Genomic DNA, 20,067 nt, shown 5'->3' with positions numbered 1-20,067 from the left:
CACAGATTACATATGTTAATAGTGCAAATACAATTGATTTAAGATGAACACTGTTATGTCTTGAAGTGTTCTCAGAATACATGTATTTCAAACATTTAAAACTAGATCTACTTATACAACTGGAAACAAAACATACCAATATTTGCAATAAATAAATCCTTAGTCTTCTGTCATGTGCCCATCTCTATTCTTCAACATTATTTTTTCTTTGCCTCAGAAATATATACTGTCTGTTTCAATTATAAAATTATTTATAACTTATTTTTTTTAAATCGAACAAATTCCAAAGCTGCTTGATAATTTTCTCTAAACATTATAACAGAAATGTTGCTGTGTGGCTGTAAAGGTTATCTGGACAGCTAGAATGTAATCAATTATAAGACAGAAAATCATTATGGACAGTCTGGATCAGGCACTTCTTCAAATCTGCCATTTAGGTGGCCAGGATGTGTATTTTCATATGCTTCATTGCAATACATGTTTTTTTTATGCCTATTAACTACATGGCCTATTTTTACAGCATTTGACTGTCCTCTGTTTGGATAAATGCATTGCTGCTTATTTCTTCCTTTGTCTATTTTTATGCTATTTGGCTTTCTATTCTTTCCACAGAGAGTTAGAAAAACGGGCAGAAATACGAGACCATGAACTGCCCCAAAAGATATGACAAGAAACATGATTTTAAAAAACGTCCTAAATATGTAACTTTCGGCAGCAGCCAACACGATAACACCCAGTATGGTTGAAAGAGCTCCCTGAATAATGGGATAGCCAAGAGCATACAATGCATCTACAGCTCTATCATTGCAATTTCCTTTGGCACTTGAAACATATGCATATGAAATGTGAGCGGAAAAATCCACTGAAAAGCCAATACAAATGACCAGATTAATCATTGATATTGAGTCTAAATTGACACCCCAGAAAGACATAAATCCAGCCACACCCACTAATACTGAGGCAGTAGCAAATGTGACCCACAGAGAACAAACTGGATTAGGTATTAACAATAAGGCAACAAGGAGCATGGCAGCAGCAGCCACAATTATATTCTGTATTGTGGTGGCTATTATAACAAGATATTGATCATAATAGATGAATGCAGAGTGATATACTAGCAATGGAATTCTACATTCCTTCGCTAGTTCCCTTAATTCAATCAGTATGTTTTTTTCTGCAACCGAATTATTGATATTAATGGTCTGAATGAAAAAACGGGAAGCCTTAATGCTTTGGTTATTTTCTGAAATGTCAACATCTTGTTTGATTGACGGGAGAAACTGAAGGAATTTATATAATTTTGTCATGAACATTTTTTCTGTGTTTATGGCGCTGGTGTTAGTTCCATAAACCCCAATGTAAGCACGAAGCCAAGACTCTGACAGTTCACGATCTACGTACGAGAGGTTTTCAAACCTACCCATGCAGGTTTCAATTTCATCTCGCACACTGGAATTCCAATAATCTACAGATTCAGTAACAGTGACCATGACTCGTGGTCCAAACTCTGAGAAATATTCATTTGCATCATCATAGAATGGAATCGCATATGAATCATCAAAGGCCAGATTTTTGAGATCTATTCCTTCTTTGATCTGTAAACAGCCATAAATACTGCCAGCTAAATATCCTAAATACAGAAGAATCACAGCTGCCTTGGTCCATCCTTTTGTGAGGAATGGGCCATAATATTCTTTAAAGAAGAAGTAGACTGGATGTTCCAATTCTGTGCCTGATTCCTGATCATAAGCACCACCTACACAACACATTGCACTGAGTGTAGATTCTCCTTGTTTAGGAACCATTTCAACCTTTCTGAATGTCAGCCAATGCCTGTTACTGGCTTCTCTTCTCCCATTCAGGGCAAGAACAGCTCCAAAAAATGTAATGTTGTAAATGAAGCAGAACAGAACAGTTGTACCAGTGTAAACACAAAATGATTGCACGGATCGAAAAGGTGTCGCAATGCCAATATAAAAGGCCAGAACATCAGTCAGAGTGGTGATTGTGATGGAAACAGCTGCTTCCGCGTACGTATCTGCCAAGCGATCTTCAACTTTAGCATGAACTTTTGTCTTTTGCCAGCTGGCGAGCATAACAAACATATCGTCCACGCCGATACCTAGAGATGTGAGAATGTGATGAATTAGTCTGACACTTAATGCCTTTGAATGATCACCAATTAGATAATAACATCGTGACATGATTAGAGCGTAATGTTTGTGTTAAAAATTTCCAATCACATATAAAAATCTTTAAGAAATTAAGAACAAAACTATTGTAAATTAATGTAGACAATAGGCCTCGGACGTATTTGTTGCATTTTCGTCCTGCTTCCAGGAATACACTGCAGCTTTACTCCTGATGGACAAATATAGTGCTGCACTGTGAGCTAACTATAATCTTAGAATGGGAATATAGCGGGCATCATTGTGACTAGGTAATAGCTGGTTTGTTTTGAAAACAGCAACCCTGCCTGCTAACATAGCCTGACTACTAATCCTCACTGTTGTTGCATGCCAGACCTGGCACTGTATTTGCTCCATGTTCATCTTTTCTTCTTTACCTACATAGGGTATGGGCTGTGCTGGTGTGGCACAATAACAAAGTGGTTCAAGGCAGCTCACTCCCACCACCATGGGGTTTTGGACTGGTCATTAACTTCATTGCAGGAAAAGAACCAAAGATGGACATGGAGCCATCACAAGTTTAGAAGATTGAGGGGGGATCTTATAGAAACTTACAAAATTCTTAAGGGGTTGGACAGGCTAGATGCAGGAAGATTATTCCCGATGTTGGCGAAGTCCAGAACAAGGGGTCACAGTTTAAGGATAAGGGGGAAGTCTTTCAGGACCGAGATGAGAAAATCTTTTTTTACACAGAGAGTGGTGAATCTGTGGAATTCTCTGCCACAGAAGGTAGTTGAGGCCAGTTCATTGGCTATATTTAAGAGGGAGTTAGATGTGGCCCTTGTGGCTAAAAGGATCAGGGGGTATGGAGAGAAGGCAGGTACAGGATACTGAGTTGGATAATCAGCCATGATCATATTGAATGGCGGTGCAGGCTCGAAGGGCCGAATAGCCTACTCCTGCACCTATTTTCTATGTTGCTATGTTTCTAGGTACAAAGTGCTGCAACCAAACTTAGGAAATAGCAACAGTGATAAGCAGTAGACAGCTTGTCAGTTCTCAAAAACGATAATGATAAGTCATTATATTTATGTCATGAGTGCAAGATTGCATCACAAGCTGTAATTTTGCCATCTATGAGGCTACGAGCTGAGTAACTTAGCCCATTTCCGCTGACTTGTTAGCATGGAACAAAAGCTTTTCACGGTACCTCGGTACATGTGACAATAAACTAAACTAAACTCAACTAAACTATGACAATCCATAATAAGATTGACCAGGTCGGTGGATTGGCAGTGAATTAAGGTCAACATTTGAATAGAAGTAGAGCTAGGGGGCTGTTAGAGGGAACCATGGTGAGTAGAGGTGGTGATTGATGTAATTTGTGGTGAGAGATTACTACTTCAGAGGTGGAGTGAAAAATAAACATATTTTAGTTAGACATTTTTGGGCTTTGATTCTAGAAAGACAAATTATGGAGGACAATTATTTAAATTGTAAGCATGCTTATAGTGTTGAGGTAAATATGACTAACCTAGAATGAGAAAAGGTGCATTGGCTGTATTGATGGCAAATTTCACCCCACAAAACAGCAGCAGTCCAAATCCTGATAGTACAGCAAATCCAGCTGATATCACTCCCAGAGCAGCAACCCAGACTTTATTCCGCACACAGTCAAACCTGAAAGTAAGTTTGGAAGTATTTTATAAGGCAACACACTTTCTATTTTATATATTCAATGAAAATGTATTACAAAGAAATCTGCCAATAACACATTTTACCTCATGCAAGATGTGATGGAAAAAAAGATTGAAAGAAAATAGGTGATTGAGAACAACGGAATAATTCGTTTAGCACTTCCTTCAAATTCTTCTTGTCTTGAAACTGATGTAAAATACGACACCTATAATTCAGGCACAAAGGTTATATTATTACATAAACAATGCAGCATCATAGTCAAGTAAATATCAACCTATCTACAAAGATTTTCCACTGTATCATGAAAACAAATCTTTATTAAGTCTGTTTATTTTGAAATAACTTGCAACTAATTTAAAGCTTGACTTGATTTGACGTTGGTGTTAGGAAGAGTGATAAAGGATGTGTAAGGTATCTTGCCTTCATCGGCGAGTGTAAAAATCAGGAAGTCATGTTGCAGCTGTATAAAAGTTTAGTTTGGCTGCACATAGTGCATGTGCAGTTCTCCCATTAGAGGAAGGATGTGCAGGATTTGGAGAGGGTGCACATGAGGTTTCCCACTGTGCCACCTGGATTATTGGGTATAAGCTCCAAGGAGAGGTTGGACAAACTTGGCTTGTTTTTTATGGTGTTGGAGATTGAACAGAGACCTGATAGATATATAATATTATGATAGACATAGAAAGGGGAGACAATTAGAATATTTTTCGCACATGGAAATGTCGAAGACTAGAGGGTATAGCTTTAAGGTGAGAGGGACAAAGTTTCTCGGAGATGTACTGGGCATGTTTCTTACACAGAGAGGTGGGTGCCTGGAACATGCTGCTAGGGGTAATTGTGGAAGAGATACAATATTGGTGTTTAACAGGCTTTTGGATAGGCGCGTGAATATGCAGGGAATGGAGGGACATGAACCACATGAAGGCAGAGGAAATCAGTTTAAATCTGTATTATAGATAGACATAAAATGCTGAAGTAACTCAGCGGGACAGGCAGCACCTGGAGAGATGGAATGGGTGACGTTTCGGGTCAGCCATGATCACAGTGAATGGCAATGCTGGCTCGAAGGGCCGAATGGGCTACTCCTGAACCTATTGTCTATTGTTTATTGTCTATAAGACCCTTCGTCAGAATGAAAGTCAGGGGAGAGGAAGGGCAAGGTGTGAAAATGACAGATTAAAGTAGACAATAATCAAGGAAATGTAGAATGAAAAATGCAGTATCAAGGAAATGTAGAATGATTCCTCTACAAAACGCCATTATATTTGGCCCAGACAATGTAGGCCAAAGGCCTTTCCCTGTGCTGCTCTGCTCTGAGTTCTATTCATCCCCATAGGGTTAATGCTAATGAATAACACCCATTGTCTCTAGTTCAGTTTAAACTAACAAAGTTGAGATAGTAGATAAGGAATCAAATCTTACAAGCCATAATTCAATATGGATTCAGCGCTGCTTGGCGCTGCTCACCGTTGCTTGCCAATGCTCACCGGCTCCGCCATTGCGGTCGCCAGCGCAGACCTCCTTTTGTCACCGCGCCTGGGCACCGCGGCCTCGGGCTCGGGAGGTACCGGAGATGATGGAATTCTGCTGGCTGGATAATTACTGGAAAATAAAAATGCCTGCTGGCCGGATGATTTCGCGTTAAGGGCCGCATTCGGCCCGGGGGCCGCAGGTTGCCGACCCCTGCCTTAGGGCCTGCGCCTGTTCCCAACAGTCCCGTCAGTAGGAATGGAGCGAGGTGGAGGATAAATGCGTGGCTGAAGGACTGGTGCAGTGGGCAGGGATTCAAGTTTCTGGATCATTGGGACTTCTTTTGGGGAAGGTGTGACCTGTACAGAAAGGACGGGTTGCACTTGAACCCGAGGGGGGCCAATATCCTGGCGGGGAGATTTGCAAAGGCTACTGGGGAGACTTTAAACTAGAATGGTTGGGGGGAGGGACTCAAATAGAGAAAGCTAGTAGACAGAGTGTGAGGCAGGAGGCAGAGAAGGGAAGCACTCGGATCCAAAATCTAGGGGAGAAAGAAGAAAAAGAAAATAAACAGAGAATAGGAGGCGGTGGGTTTCTTAAATGTGTATATATTAATGCTAGGAGCATTGTAAGAAAGGTGGAAGAGCTAAGAGCCTGGATTGACACCTGGAAGTATGATGTTGTGGCGATCAGTGAAACATGGTTGCAGGAGGGCTGTGATTGGAAACTAAATATTCCAGGATTTCGTTGCTTCAGTTGTGATAGAATTGGAGGGGCAAGAGGTGGAGGTGTTGCATTGCTTGTCAGGGAAGATATTACAGCAGTGCTTTGGCAGGATAGATTGGAGGGCTCGTCCAGGGAGGCTATTTGGGTGGAACTGAGAAATGGGAAAGGTGTAGCAACACTTATAGGGGTGTATTATAGACTGCCAAATGGGGAGCGAGAATTGGAAGAGCAAATATGTAAGGAGATAGCAGATATTAGTAGTAAGCACAAGGTAGTGATTGTGGGAGATTTCAACTTTCCACACATAGACTGGGAAACACATTCTGTAAATGGGCTGGATGGTTTGGAGTTTGTAAAATGTGTCCAGCAATACATAGAGGTACCTACTAGAGAAGGGGCAGTGCTGGACCTCCTGTTAGGAAATGAGACAGGTCAGGTAGCGGAGGTATGCGTTGGGGAGCACTTCGGGTCCAGTGATCACAACACCATTAGTTTCAATATAATTATGGAGAGGGTCAGAACTGGACCTAGGGTTGAGATTTTTGATTGGAGAAAGGCTAACTTTGATGAGATGCGAAAGGATTTAAAAGGAGTGAATTGGGACATTTTGTTTTATAGGAAGGATGTAGAAGAGAAATGGAGGACATTTAAAGGGGAAATTTTAAGAGTACAGAATCTTTATGTACCTGTTCGGTTGAAAGGAAATAGTAAAAATTGGAAAGAGCCATGGTTTTCAAGGGAAATTAGACACTTGGTTCGGAAAAAGAGGGAGATCTACAATAATTATAGGCAGCATGGAGTGAATGAGGTGCTTGAGGAGTATAAAGAATGTAAAAAGAATCTTAAGAAAGAAATTAGAAAAGCTAAAAGAAGATATGAGGTTGCTTTGGCAAGTAAGGTGAAAGTAAATCCAAAGGGTTTCTACAGCTATATTAGTACCAAAAGGATAACGAGGGATAAAATTGGTCCATTAGAGAGTCAGAGTGGACAGCTATCTGCAGAGCCAAAAGAGATGGGGGAGATATTGAACAATTTATTTTCTTCGGTATTCACCAAGGAGAAGGATATTGAATTATGTGAGGTAAGGGAAACAAGTAGAGTAGCTATGGAAACTATGAGATTCAAAGAAGAGGAAGTACTGACACTTTTGAAAAATATAAAAGTGGATAAGTCTCCAGGTCCTGGCAGGATATTCCCTAGGACATTGAGGGAAGTTAGTGTAGAAATAGCAGGGACTATGACAGAAATATTTCAAATGTTATTAGAAACAGGAATAGTGCCGGAGGATTGGCGTACTGCGCATGTTGTTCCATTGTTTAAAAAGGGTTCTAAGAGTAAACCTAGCAATTATAGACCTGTTAGTTTGACTTCAGTGGTGGGAAAATTAATGGAAAAGATAGTTAGAGATAATATATATAAGCATCTGGATAAACAGGGTCTGATTAGGAACAGTCAACATGGATTTGTGCCTGGAAGGTCATGTTTGACTAATCTTCTTGAATTTTTTGAAGAGGTTACTAGGGAAATTGATGAGGGTAAAGCAGTGGATGTTGTCTATATGGACTTTAGTAAGGCCTTTGACAAGGTTCCTCATGGAAGGTTGGTTAAGAAGGTTCAATTGTTGGGTATAAATGCAGGAGTAGCAAGATGGATTCAACAGTGGCTGAATGGGAGACACCAGAGAGTAATGGTGGATGGCTGTTTGTCAGGATGGAGGCAGGTGACTAGTGGGGTGCCTCAGGGATCTGTGTTGGGTCCACTGTGGTTTGTCATGTACATCAATGATCTGGATGAAGGTGTGGTAAATTGGATTAGTAAGTATGCAGATGATACTAAGATAGGTGGTGTTGTGGATAATGAAGTAGATTTCCAAAGTCTACAGAGAGATTTAGGCCATCTGGAAGAATGGGCTGAAAGATGGCAGATGGAGTTTAATGCTGATAAGTGTGAGGTGCTACATCTTGGCAGGACAAATCAAAATAGGACGTACATGGTAAATGGTAGCGAATTGAGGAATGCAGTTGAACAGAGGGATCTAGGAATAACTGTGCATAGTTCCCTGAAGGTGGAATCTCATGTAGATAGGGTGGTAAAGAAAGCTTTTGGTTATGCTAGCCTTAATAAGTCAGAGCATTGAGTATAGAAGTTGGGATGTAATGTTAAAATTGTACAAGGCATTGGTGAGACCAATTCTGGAGTATGGTGTACAATTTTGGTCGCCCAATTATAGGAAGGATGTCAACAAAATAGAGAGAGTACAGAGGAGATTTACTAGAATATTGCCTGGGTTTCAGCAACTAAGTTACAGAGAAAGGTTGAATAAGTTAGGTCTTTATTCTCTGGAGCGCAGAAGGTTAAGGGGGGACTTGATTAGAGGTCTTTAAAATGATGAGAGTGATAGACAGAATTGACGTGGACAAGCTTTTCCCATTGAGAGTAGGGAAGTTTCAAACAAGAGGACATGACTTCAGAATTAAGGGACAGAAGTTTAGGGTTAACATGAGGGGGAACTTCTTTACTCAGAGAGTGGTAGCTGTGTGGAATGAGTTTCCAGTGGAAGTGGTGGAGGCAGATTCGCTTTTATCATTTAAAAATAAATTGGATAGGTATATGGATGGGAAAGGAATGGAGGGTTATGGTCTGAGTTCAGGTAGATGGGACTAGGGGGAAATAATTGTCTGGCACGGACTTGTAGGGCCGAGATGGCCTGTTTTTCTGTGCTGTAATTGTTATATGGTTATATGGTTATATAGTTCTATCCATAAGTTCATGTTCATAGTTTGAAGGAGCTGAATTAGACCATTTGACCTATTAAGTCTACTCTGCCATTCAATCATGGCTGATCTATCTTTCCGTGTCAACCCTATTCTCTTGCCTTCTCCCCATAACCCTTGAAACCCTTATTGACCAAGAATCTATCATTCTTCACCATTAAAATATCCATTGACGGCCTCCACAGTTTTCTGTGGCAATAAATCCACAGATTCACTACCCTGTGATTAAAGGAATTCCTCCTCATCTCCTTACTGATGGTACGTCCTTTTATTCTGAGGCTATGACCTCTGGTGCTAGACTCTCCCATTTGTGGAAACTTCCTCTCCACATCCTCTCCATACCTCCACTTATTTCCCCAATACCTATTCTCTCTCACATGCACATCAACCACACCAATCCTCCCTGCCACCCACCTATTCCAGGGGAAATTTACAAAAGTCAATTAACCTGCCAACATATTGAACATAGAACAGTACAGCACACGAACAGGCCCTTTGGCCCACATTGTTTGTTCTCATCTGCCTGTATGCCTGCTCCATATCCCTCTATTTCCTTCCTCTTCCATGTGCCTATCAAAAAGCCTTTTATATGCCATTATCATATCTGCCTCCACCCCTGGCAATGTGTTCCAGGTCCTCACCGCTCTCTGTGTAAAATACTTGCCCTGCAACTTTACGCCTCTCACCTTAGTCTTATCTGCATCTTGACGTCCTAAATCTTATATTCAATGCCCCCAGCAATGAAGCACACCATAAGCCATTTTTACCGTCATCTCTACCTGTGCTGCCACCTTCAGTGAGCTATGAACTTGGAGTCCAAGATTCCTCTGCACATCAATGCTGTGAAAAGTAATTGCCTCGTAAATCATCATAAACGATACTCCTCTATGCTTAAACCTATGGCCTCTAGTATTTGACATTTCTACTGAGGTTATCCACTTTGGTGGCAAAAACAGGAAAGTAGACTGTTATCTGAATGGTGGCCGATTAGGAAATGGGGAGATGCAACGAGACCTGGGTGTCATGGTACACCAGTCATTGAAAGTAGGCATGCAGGTGCAGCAAGCAGTGAAGAAAGCGAATGGTATGTTAGCATTCATAGCAAAAGGATTTGAGTATAAGAGCAGGGAGGTTCTACTGCAGTTGTACAGGGTCTTGGTGAGACCACACCTGGAGTATTGCGTACAGTTTTGGTCTCCTAATCTGAGGAAAGACATTCTTGCCATAGAGGGAGTACAGAGAAGGTTCACCAGACTGATTCCTGGGATGGCAGGACTTTCATATGAAGAAAGACTGGATAGACTTGGCTTGTACTCGCTAGAATTTAGAAGATTGAGGGGGGATCTTATAGAAACGTACAAAATTCTTAAGGGGTTGGACAGGCTAGATGCAGGAAGATTATTCCCGATGTTGGGGAAGTCCAGAACAAGGGGTCACAGTTTAAGGATAAGAGGGAAGTCTTTTAGGACCGAGATGAGAAAATCATTTTTTACACAGGCCCTGTGGAATTCTCTGCCACAGAAGGTAGTTGAGGCCAGTTCATTGGCTATATTTAAGAGGGAGTTAGATGTGGCCCTTGTGGCTAAAGGGATCAGGGGGTATGGAGAGAAGGCAGGTACGGGATACTGAGTTGGATGATCAGCCATGATCATATTGAATGGCGGTGCAGGCTCAAAGGGCCGAATGGCCTACTCCTGCACCTATTTTCTATGTTTCTACCTTGGGAAAAGGATTCTGACTGTCTGCCCTATCTATGCCTGGACCTGTTGCAATGGCAGGCAAATTGTTATATGCTTACATGGTTTAGATGTGAATGTGGATTGTATGATTAGTAAGGTGACAGGTTACATGAAAATTGGTGATATTATTAATAGTGAGATGGTAGTTTTACGTTAAAGAATGATATAGATCAACTGGTAAACTGATAGTTATGGCAGATGGGATTTAAACCTAAAAAATGTGAGGTGATACATTTTGAAGGGTCAAATAAGGGTAGAACATGCACCATGGTAGAGGAGTGGTGTAGAACAAAGAGACCTTGTTGTTCAAGACCAAAGATCACAGACAGACAAGAAGAAGGCATACAGGATGATTGCTTTTATCAACTGAAGCATTAAATATAAGTGTGAAGAGGTCTTGGTATAACTCGATGAAACATTTACTAGGCCACACCTAGAATATTATATGCAGTTCTGGTTGTTAGACTATAGATGTCTGCAGTGGAGATTCACCAGGATGTTGCCTGAGAGGGAATGTTTAGTTATGAGGAGAAACTGGATAGGCTGGGCCTGTTTTCCTTGGAGCAGAAGAGGCTGAGAGGAGACATGGTAAAAGTATAAAAAATATGCAAGATACAGGCTAGATACTAAAAAATGGTTCCCCATGGGAGATGTGTTTAGGACCAGGTGACATGGGTTTATGTAAGGAGTAAGTGGTTTAGATGGCATCTGAGGTAGATTGTCTTGCCTACAATCTCATCTGCACTATTGGAAAAGGTTTTGGAACCAGGTACTCTCACCACATTTACGGTATCTGGGCGAACACTTGAATCGGCCAGATTTAGCAGTCTACGAGCCAAGTGAGTTCATTAATGAGATAGGTACTTGATCGTGCAATGATGGGCTGGTTCTGTGCTCTATGACTCTATTACTCTCTTTAATTGTTAAAATACTTTGGGATAACATATAAGTATGTGGGGTGAGACCTGGAGGACATTAAATGCCTTAATTTTTAAATTTGCCTATTTACTTTCAAATCGTCCATCCATTTTAGTGGTCTCCATTAGAATTCTACCCCATCTAAATAATTGTGCTCTATATATACTGTCCTTTTGCACATCTCTAATTTTAATCACTGCCCTACTGTCTCCTTCTGTCATTTATGTTCCTGAGAAGTTCATTGAGCAAAAAAACATACAAAATTCCAAGCTGTTGTTGAAGGGAAGCTAATTGAGTGACAGAGTGAACGCAAGAGAACGTACGCTATTTTCCCGTTTTTTTGTTTCATCATTTCACAATGTGAAGGAGATCAGACACTAAACAGTCAACTTTTCACCAAGACGCAACACAATATTTCACGGTTACCCAACATCCTAGCCATAACGTATCTACTGACCATCATATGTATTCTTTCACAGTCCAGCATCAATTATGAGTATTAATTACATTCATTGCGCAGATGGCAGAATGGGCTAAGTGTTCGGCTGGCAACCGGAAGGTAGCTGGTTCGAATTCCGCTTGGAGTGCATACTGTCGTTGTGTCCTTGGGCAAGACACTTCACCCACCTTTGCCTGTGTGTGTCCTTGGGCAAGACACTTCACCCACCTTTGCCTGTGTGTGTGAATGTAATTATGTGAAGCACTTTGGGGTCAATGCAAGTTGACTAAAAATGTGCTATATAAATAAAGAAATTTAAATTTAAATAGAGATAAACTTTAAAATCTAACCTCAATGTTTTTCAGGTTCATCTGTTCCTTAGGATAGACGGAGAGGAAATTTTTGATCCACAGCAAACTTTTCACTTTCATTTCTTCATTATCTTCTTGCAAATAATAGTCAAATTTAATCGCCTTTGCTGATGCAATGATGTTGCCTTTTACTTCTACACCTCCAACAGTTGAACCAATAAAGACACCATTCATTATTGGATAAGTAAAGTTGTAGCCATCAACTAAAATAGGGATGAGTTTTATAAAATCTAAATTTGTATTTGAAAAGCAAGAGCCCGATTCCCGTGCACAGAGAGAAGAATAGTTCCATGTGACATTGTTATTGTCAGCAATACGAAGCTGCTTTACTTTTTCATCGAGTGCTAGAATCACTTTAAGTGCATCACTGGTAAGGATGTTGTTACCTTTTGATACAGCAATAAAGGAAACATATGTCCCCTCCGTGTAAAGTCTCTGTGCAAAGAAGAATTCAGAATCATTGGTTGGAAAATGTTCTCGTATAAACTCTCTCTCGGACTTTGCTGATCCACTGATGGGTGTGAATTGCTCTTCCAAATCATTAGCTTCACGTACTGGCAAAAAATAAAAACCCACTCCCAGTCCTGCAGAAAGAAGCAGAGGAATTGTGAAGAACCACCAGGGATTTTTGCCCACGATATATCCAAGTTTCCTGAAAGCTTTACAGAGAGGTTTCTCGATGCAGTCTGTCTGACAATAACACATGATGTAAGTCAATTGGAACCCATTGCTTCAGGCCCTTGAAGTTTTAAAGGCGATGAGGAAGAGAACAAACATCCTGCAGAGTAAGGCTTGGGCATACTGGATCAGTGGATTGGTAAACTGAAATTGACTCAGATGAATAGTGTGTGACAACTCTGTGCACAATTTGCATGTAGCTAGTTGCTGTGGAAACTGCCAGTGTCCTATTCTGCTGGTCAATTTGACCTTCCCTTTTGTTATGCCAGTAACTTGGATTAAAAATTAAATCATCTCTTCGACACCACATTGAGACATCAAAAGATTGTTGATATGTTTCAGCAGGGGGTTAGGAAATCAGTAACGATGCCAGAGTATGGTGCAGGGCAAATTAAAAATTAATCATTGAGTAATTACTTCTCAGAAAACTGGGAATAGTCAAGTAACTTATACATGACAAATTGTCAAATTCCATTTCATGACTCAAACAGTATATCCCCTTATCTACAACAATTGTTTGTGATTAGCTCTTGGGATTTTACCATTAGTGGAATCTGAACTTCCTGGACTGAGAGTGCACATTGGGAAAAGTATGTAGGATTGATAGACAATAGACAATAGACAATAGGTGCAGGAGTAGGCCATTCGGCCTTCGAGCCAGCACCGCCATTCAATGTGATCATGGCTGATCATCGCCAATCAGTACCCCGTTCCTGCCTTCTCCCCATATCCCCTGACTCCACTATCTTTAAGAGCCCTATCTAGCTCTCTCTTGAAAGTATCCAGAGAACCGGCCTCCACTGCCCTCTGAGGCAGAGAATTCCACAGACTCACAACTCTCTGTGAGAAAAATTGTTTCCTCGTCTTAAACTGTGGCCCCTGGTTCTGAACTCCCCCAACATCGGGAACATGTTTCCTGCCTCTAGCGTGTCTAAACCCTTAACAATCTTATCAAGTCAAGTCAAGTTTATTCGTCACATACACATATGAGATGTGCAGTGAAATGAAAAGTGGCAATGCTAGCGGACTTTGTGCAAAAAGACAAACAAACAACCAAACAAACTACAAACAGAATGTAACAGAATCACATGTTCTTTTTTTTCAATAAGATATCCTCTCCTCCTTCTAAACTCCAGAGTGTACAAGCCCAGCCGCTCCATCCTCTCAACATATGACAGTCCCACCATCCCGGGATTCAACCTTGTAAACCTACGTTGCACTCCCTCAATAGCACAAATGTCCTTCCTCAAATTAGGGGACCAAAACTGCACACAATACTCCAGGTGTGGTCTCACTAGAACCCTGTACAACTGCAGAAGGACCTATTTGAATGAATGAATGAATGAATACGTTTATTGTCATTGCACAATACTGTGCAACGAAATTCCATTGCATCTCCTCCGGTTAAAAAATACAAACACGACAACCATTGACACATATGTACACTTATTAGTAAAAATAATAAATAAGTATTTAAAAAGAATTTAAAAAGAATGTTGCATTTCTTGGAATTACATTTTGCTTCCCCAGTGTTCTCTGTTGGAATTAAGTTATTTTATCGCACATGGGTAGAAACTATTTTTTAGTCTACCGGTGCGAGCCTTCAGAGACCTGAATCGCCTCCCAGAGGGTAGCAGAGTGAAAAGGTGGTTGGCAGGGTGGGATGTGTCCTGCTTGATGTTTGTGGCCCGGCGCAAGCATCGGGCCCTATATATATCATCCAAGGAGGGCAGTTGAGCGTTTGTAATGCTCTGTGCAGTTTCTATAACTCTCTGCAGCGTCCTCCTCTCAGCCACAGTGCAGCTAGCAAACCACACCAGGATGCCATAGGAGAGGATACTTTCCACGGCGCATCGGTAGAAGGACAGCAGCAGCGGCTGTGAGACGTTTGCTCTCCGCAGAGACCTCAGGAAATACAGCCGCTGCTGTGACTTCTTCACGAGAGTGACGGTGTTCATTTGCCATTTGAGGTCCTGGGAGATGTTTATTCCCAGGAACTTAAAGCCAGTGACTCTCTCCACCATGTCTCCTTTGATGTATAAAGGAGCAGGTTCCTCTCTCCTCTTCCTCCTGAAGTCAACGACCAGTTCTTTTGTCTTTGATGGGTTGAGTACCAGGTTGTTTTTGGTACACCAGACAGTCAGTTTTTGGACTTCATCTCTGTAGGCAGACTCGTCGTTGTTGTTTATCAGTCCCACCACAGTCGTATCGTCCGCAAACTTGATGATCCTGTTTGTACTGTGTGTTGGTGTACAGTCATAAGTGTATATTGTATACAAGATGGGACTCAGCACACAACCTTGTGGCGCTCCTGTGCTGAGCGTCAGGACTGGGGAGTAATTGGACCCCATCCTGACAGTCTGTGGGCGGTCTGTTAAGAAGTCCTTAACCATCTGCATGTGTTTGCATTAACACCCAGATCAGACAGTTTGTCCACCATTCTGCTGGGGATGTGGGATTAAATGCAGAACTAAAATCTACAAATAACTTCCTCACATATGAGTCAGGGCGGTCCAGATGTGTCAGTGCAGAATGTAGAGCTATGTTGATGGCATCCTCCGTTGACCTATTAGCTCTATATGCAAACTGATGCTGATCCAGGGTGGATGGGAGTGAGGACTTAATGTGGGCCAGGACCAGCCGTTCAAAACATTTCATCACGGTCGAAGTGAGAGCAACAGGTCTATAGTCATTCAAGCTGGTAATAGATGTTTTTTTGGGTACAGGCACGATGGTAGCAGTCTTGAAGCATTTAGGGACAGTGCATGTTGACAGAGAGAGGTTAAAGATGTCGCTAAAAACCTCCGCTAACTGGTCTGCACAGTCCCGCAATACTCTCCCTGGGATGCCATCTGGGCCAGCAGCCTTCCTGGGGTTGACCCTGCGGAGTGTTCTTCTGACGTCCTCCGTACTCACAGTGAGTGCCAGGTCGTCAGTGCTGGGTGCGGCTGCAGGTGCAGGCTCCGCCTCATTCAGCTCAAAACGGGCGAAAAAGTGGTTGAGCTCCTCAGCTAGCGAGTTGTTACTGCTGCTGATGGTCGGCCCCCCCTTGCCCTTGTAGTTGGTAAGTTGCTGAATGCCCTGCCAGACACTTGCTCCTATACTCAACTCCTCTTGTTATAAAGGCCAACATGCCATTCGCTTTCTTCATTGCCTGCTGTACCTGCATGCTTACTTTCAAAGACTGATGTACAAGGACCCCTAGATCCCGTTGTACTTCCCCTTTTCCCAACATGACGCCAGTAATCTGCCTTCCTGTTTTTGATACCAAAGTGGATAACCTCACATTTATCCACATTAAACTTCATTCAGGGCTGCCAACATTGGGTGAAAGTTGGGAGTGAGAAATTGCGAGAGACCAAGCCCAAGGGAGCATAGCGACCGGGGGGAGGGGGGGGGAGAGTGTCCCCCTCCCATTGGTATAGAACATTTGCATTTTTCAGCTTGAAATTGTGCAATATGGTACATACTGTAGCGAGTCTTTTAACACACTTGAATGCAATATATATGCTTTAAATTGGATTGGAGCGTTTTTGAAAGGGGGAGGCTGTGCGATCACTGATCACTGGCCTTGGGGGTACCCGGTGAGGGAGTGGAGCAACCGAGTGGGGAGAGGGTGTGGAAGAAGGGTGTCCCCCCTCCCAGGGTAGGAACCTTTTGAAATTTGATGTATTATAATCATGTTTTAGTGCACTGTAGAAGTATGATTTCAATGTTTTTTGTATGAAGTATTTTTAAGAGGTAACTTTTTAAGGGGTAACTTTATCCACACAAAGGGTGATGGGTGTATGGAACAAGCTGCCAGAGGAGGTAGTTGAGGCAGGGACCATCCCAACATTTAAGAAAAAGTTAGACTGATTCATAGATTGGACAGGTTTGGAGGTATGGACCAAAAGCAGGTGGCGTAGCTGGGACATGTTGGCGGGTGTGGGCAAGTTGCACCGAAGGGCCTGTTTTCACACTGTATCACTCTATGATTACATTATGCCTCCACCATGCATGAATGCTTCAAAATCAAGTGATCAAGTTTTATTGCCATATACTCAAGCATAGAAACATAGAAAATAAGTGCAGGAATAGGCCATCGGCCCTTCGAGCCAGCACTGCCATTCAATATGATCATGGCTATTCATCTAAAATCAGTACCTCTTTCCTGTTTTTTCCCCATATCCCTTGATGTCGTTAGCCCCAAGAACTAAATGTAACTCTCTCTTGAAAACATCCAGTGAATTGGCCTGCACTGCCTTCTGTGGCAGAGAATTCCACAGATTCACAACTCTCTGCTTGAAGAAAGTTTGTTCTCATCTCAGTCCTAACTGGCCCCCCCTTTATTCTTAAACTGTGACCCATGGTTCTGAACGCCCCCAACATCAGGAACATTTTTCCTGCAGTTACAGTAAGTGAAAATCTAGCAGGCAAGCTGGATGCTTTCCCCAACCACCCCCATTTGAAGTCCACTATCTTCTACCGTATCTACCCAGTGCTTGGTACTTACTTCCAGCAGCCACTGGTTGTCCTCCAGGATGCACCGAGCCGCAGCCTGATCCATGCCGGTCACCTGGGCAAATTCAGCACAGAGACTCTCACGGCAGCGGCGCAACGCTTCGACGCCTCTGACGGCCCGGGACTCTTGCACTGAGGCTGCTCCATGGCTGGAGCTGCAGTGAGCGACTCGCCAGCCCGGCAAACACTCGCCAGCCCCGCTCCCCGTCCGCATCTGTCCCCGCCGCTGCTTCTGCTTCCAATACCCGCGGCCCATGCAGTTGATATGAGTTTTGAAATTTTCGTTGGTCACAGAATTTCTCACAACAGAGCGAGAGAAATTTGTGATCAGTGTGAGAATTTGGCGAAATGCGTGATTCTCACGCTCAATGCATGGGAGTTGGCAGCCCTGCCTCTCTATCCCCCTCTCCCTCCCCCCCTCTCTCTCCCTCTCTCTCTCTCCTCTCTCTCTCACCTCTCTCCACCTCTCTTTCTCTCCCCTCTCTCTCTCCCACCTCACTTTCATCCCTCTCTCTCTCCCCTCTCCCCCTCTCTTCCGCTCTCTCTCCTCTCAACCCCTATCTCTCTCCCCCTCTGTCCCCCTCCCCCTCTCTCTCTCCTCTCTCCCCTGTCTCACCTCTCACACTCTCTCCACTTCCCTCTCTCTTCTCTCTCCCCCTCTCTCTCTCCCCCCCTCACTCCCCCCCTCTCTCCTCTCTTCCCCTCTCTCTCCCCTCGCTCTCCCCCCTCTCTCTCTCTCCCTCTCTCTCTTCCCCCTCTCTCCCTCCCACCTCACTCTCCCCCTCTCTCGTCCCCTCTCTCCTCTCTCTCCTCTCCACTCTCTTTCCCCTAACTCTCTCTCCAATCTCTTTCCCCTAACTCTCTACCCCCCCTTTCCCTCTCCCCCTCTCTCTCTCCTCTCTTCCCCTCTCTCTCCCCTCTCTCCCCCTCTCTCTCTCCCTCTCTCTCTTCCACCTCACTCTCACCCTCTCTCTCGTCCCCTCTCTCCTCTCTCTAACCCCTCTCCCCTCTCTCCCTCTCTCTCCCTTCTCTTTCCCCTAACTCTCTCTCCCCTCTCTTTTGCCTAACTTTCTCTCCCCTCTCTTCCCCCTAACTCTCCCCCCCCTCTCTCTCTCTCCCCCTCTCTTTCTTCTCTCTCTCCCCCTCTTCTCTCTCTCTCCCTCTCTTCCCCCCTCTCTCTCTTTCTCCCTCCCTCTCTGTCTCTCCCATCTCTCTCCCTCTCTACACACTCTCCCCTCTCTCTCTGTCTCTCCTCTCACCTCTCTCTCTTCCCCCCCTCTCTCTCTCATCTCTCTCTCCCTCTCTCCCCCATTTCTCCCTCCCATCTCACTCTCCCCTGGCTCTCTCTCCCCTCTCTCTTTCTCCTCTGTCTCTATCTCCTCTTTCTCTTTGTTCCCCCCCCATCTCTCTCTCTCTCTTTCCCCCTCTCTCCCTCTCTCTTTTACCACCCCTCTCTCTCCCCTACCTCTCTCTCCCCCTCTCTACCTCTTCTCTCTCTCCATTCACGCCCCCTCTGTCTCCCCCCTCTCTCTCCACTCATCCCCCTCTCTCTCTCTCCCCTGTCTCCCTGTCTCCTTCCCCTCTCTCTATCTCCACCTCCCTTTGAGAGTCTGTCCCTTCGGCACAGAGACTCTCGCGGCAGCGGTGCGTCCGACGGCTCCGCGGACCGGGACACTCACACTGTCCGGAGCGCTCCATGGCCAGAGCTGCAGCGAGCGACTCGCAGCGCTGCAAACACACGACAGCGCCGCATACACTCGACAGCGCCGCAAACACTCGTCCATCCCGGCTCCCCGCATCTGTTCCCGCCGCTAGTTCTGCTCCCATCCCTCCCGCAGCCCCTGCTCTCCAACACCCACGGACCATGCAGTTTATCCGAGTTTTGACATTTTCGTTGATCACAAAATTTCTCACCACTGAGCGTGAGAAATGTCTGATGAGCGTGAGGGCGTGAGAGTTTGCTTGAGGGCGTGAGTCTCACGCTCAAAGCGTGAGAGTTGGTAGCCCTGCTTCATTGTATGTTCGGATGTACATGTTCTTATTGTCTAAGTGGTTCCGTACAGGGTGAAGAGCCAGTGGAATCACATCCCCTGTAGATTTATTATGGTGGGAGGCAAATTGTATTAGATCCAGAACCTTACTAATGCAGGCATTGATATGTGTCATAATCAACCTCTCAAAGTACTTAATTGCCACGAATATCTGTGCCATCCAGTTGTCATTGAAGTATGCCACCTTGTTCTTCTTGGGTTATGGAAGTCCTTTTAAAGTAGGCGGGGACCTCTGACCTAAGTAGTGAGGGATTGAAGATCTCCACCAGAAGTCCAACTTGTTATTCCGCACAAGATTTAAGAACGATGTAAAGCGCCTTGAGTATTAGAAAGGCGCTATATAAATCCCACCCATTATTATTATTATTATTATTACACCATTGTGGCCAAATGTTGTCTGAGGGTTCACCTGGACTATTTATATGACAGTGTATCGCCAGACCTGAATGCCTCAGTAGATTGTGGATCACCTGGATCGTCCAAGGGTTCTACTTAGATTAATTGACTTGCATCAATTGCAATTCACTAGCTACATCAATACTTATGATCTACTCCCTGATCCCATTTAAAA

The 20,067-nt window shown here is 43.6% G+C and overlaps 1 protein-coding gene across 1 annotated transcript; it reads right to left on the bottom strand.

Annotated features, from left to right (window-relative positions):
* Positions 1–392: 392 nt before the first annotated feature.
* Positions 393–12,969, bottom strand: LOC116985415 (patched domain-containing protein 3-like). Its single transcript, XM_033040223.1, has 4 exons — positions 12,244–12,969; positions 3,911–4,032; positions 3,664–3,809; positions 393–2,122 (listed from the first exon to the last, which is right to left on the bottom strand). The coding sequence occupies exons 1-4, from the start codon at positions 12,967–12,969 to the stop codon at positions 393–395; spliced, it is 2,724 nt and encodes a 907-aa protein (XP_032896114.1).
* Between the last annotated feature and the right edge of the window lie 7,098 nt (positions 12,970–20,067).

This window comes from Amblyraja radiata, chromosome 2, assembly GCF_010909765.2.
Source record: "Amblyraja radiata isolate CabotCenter1 chromosome 2, sAmbRad1.1.pri, whole genome shotgun sequence".
NCBI classification, from domain to species: Eukaryota; Metazoa; Chordata; class Chondrichthyes; order Rajiformes; family Rajidae; genus Amblyraja; species Amblyraja radiata.
Note: the sequence above shows the minus strand (reverse complement) of the source record. Positions and strands in the feature narration are given on the sequence as shown.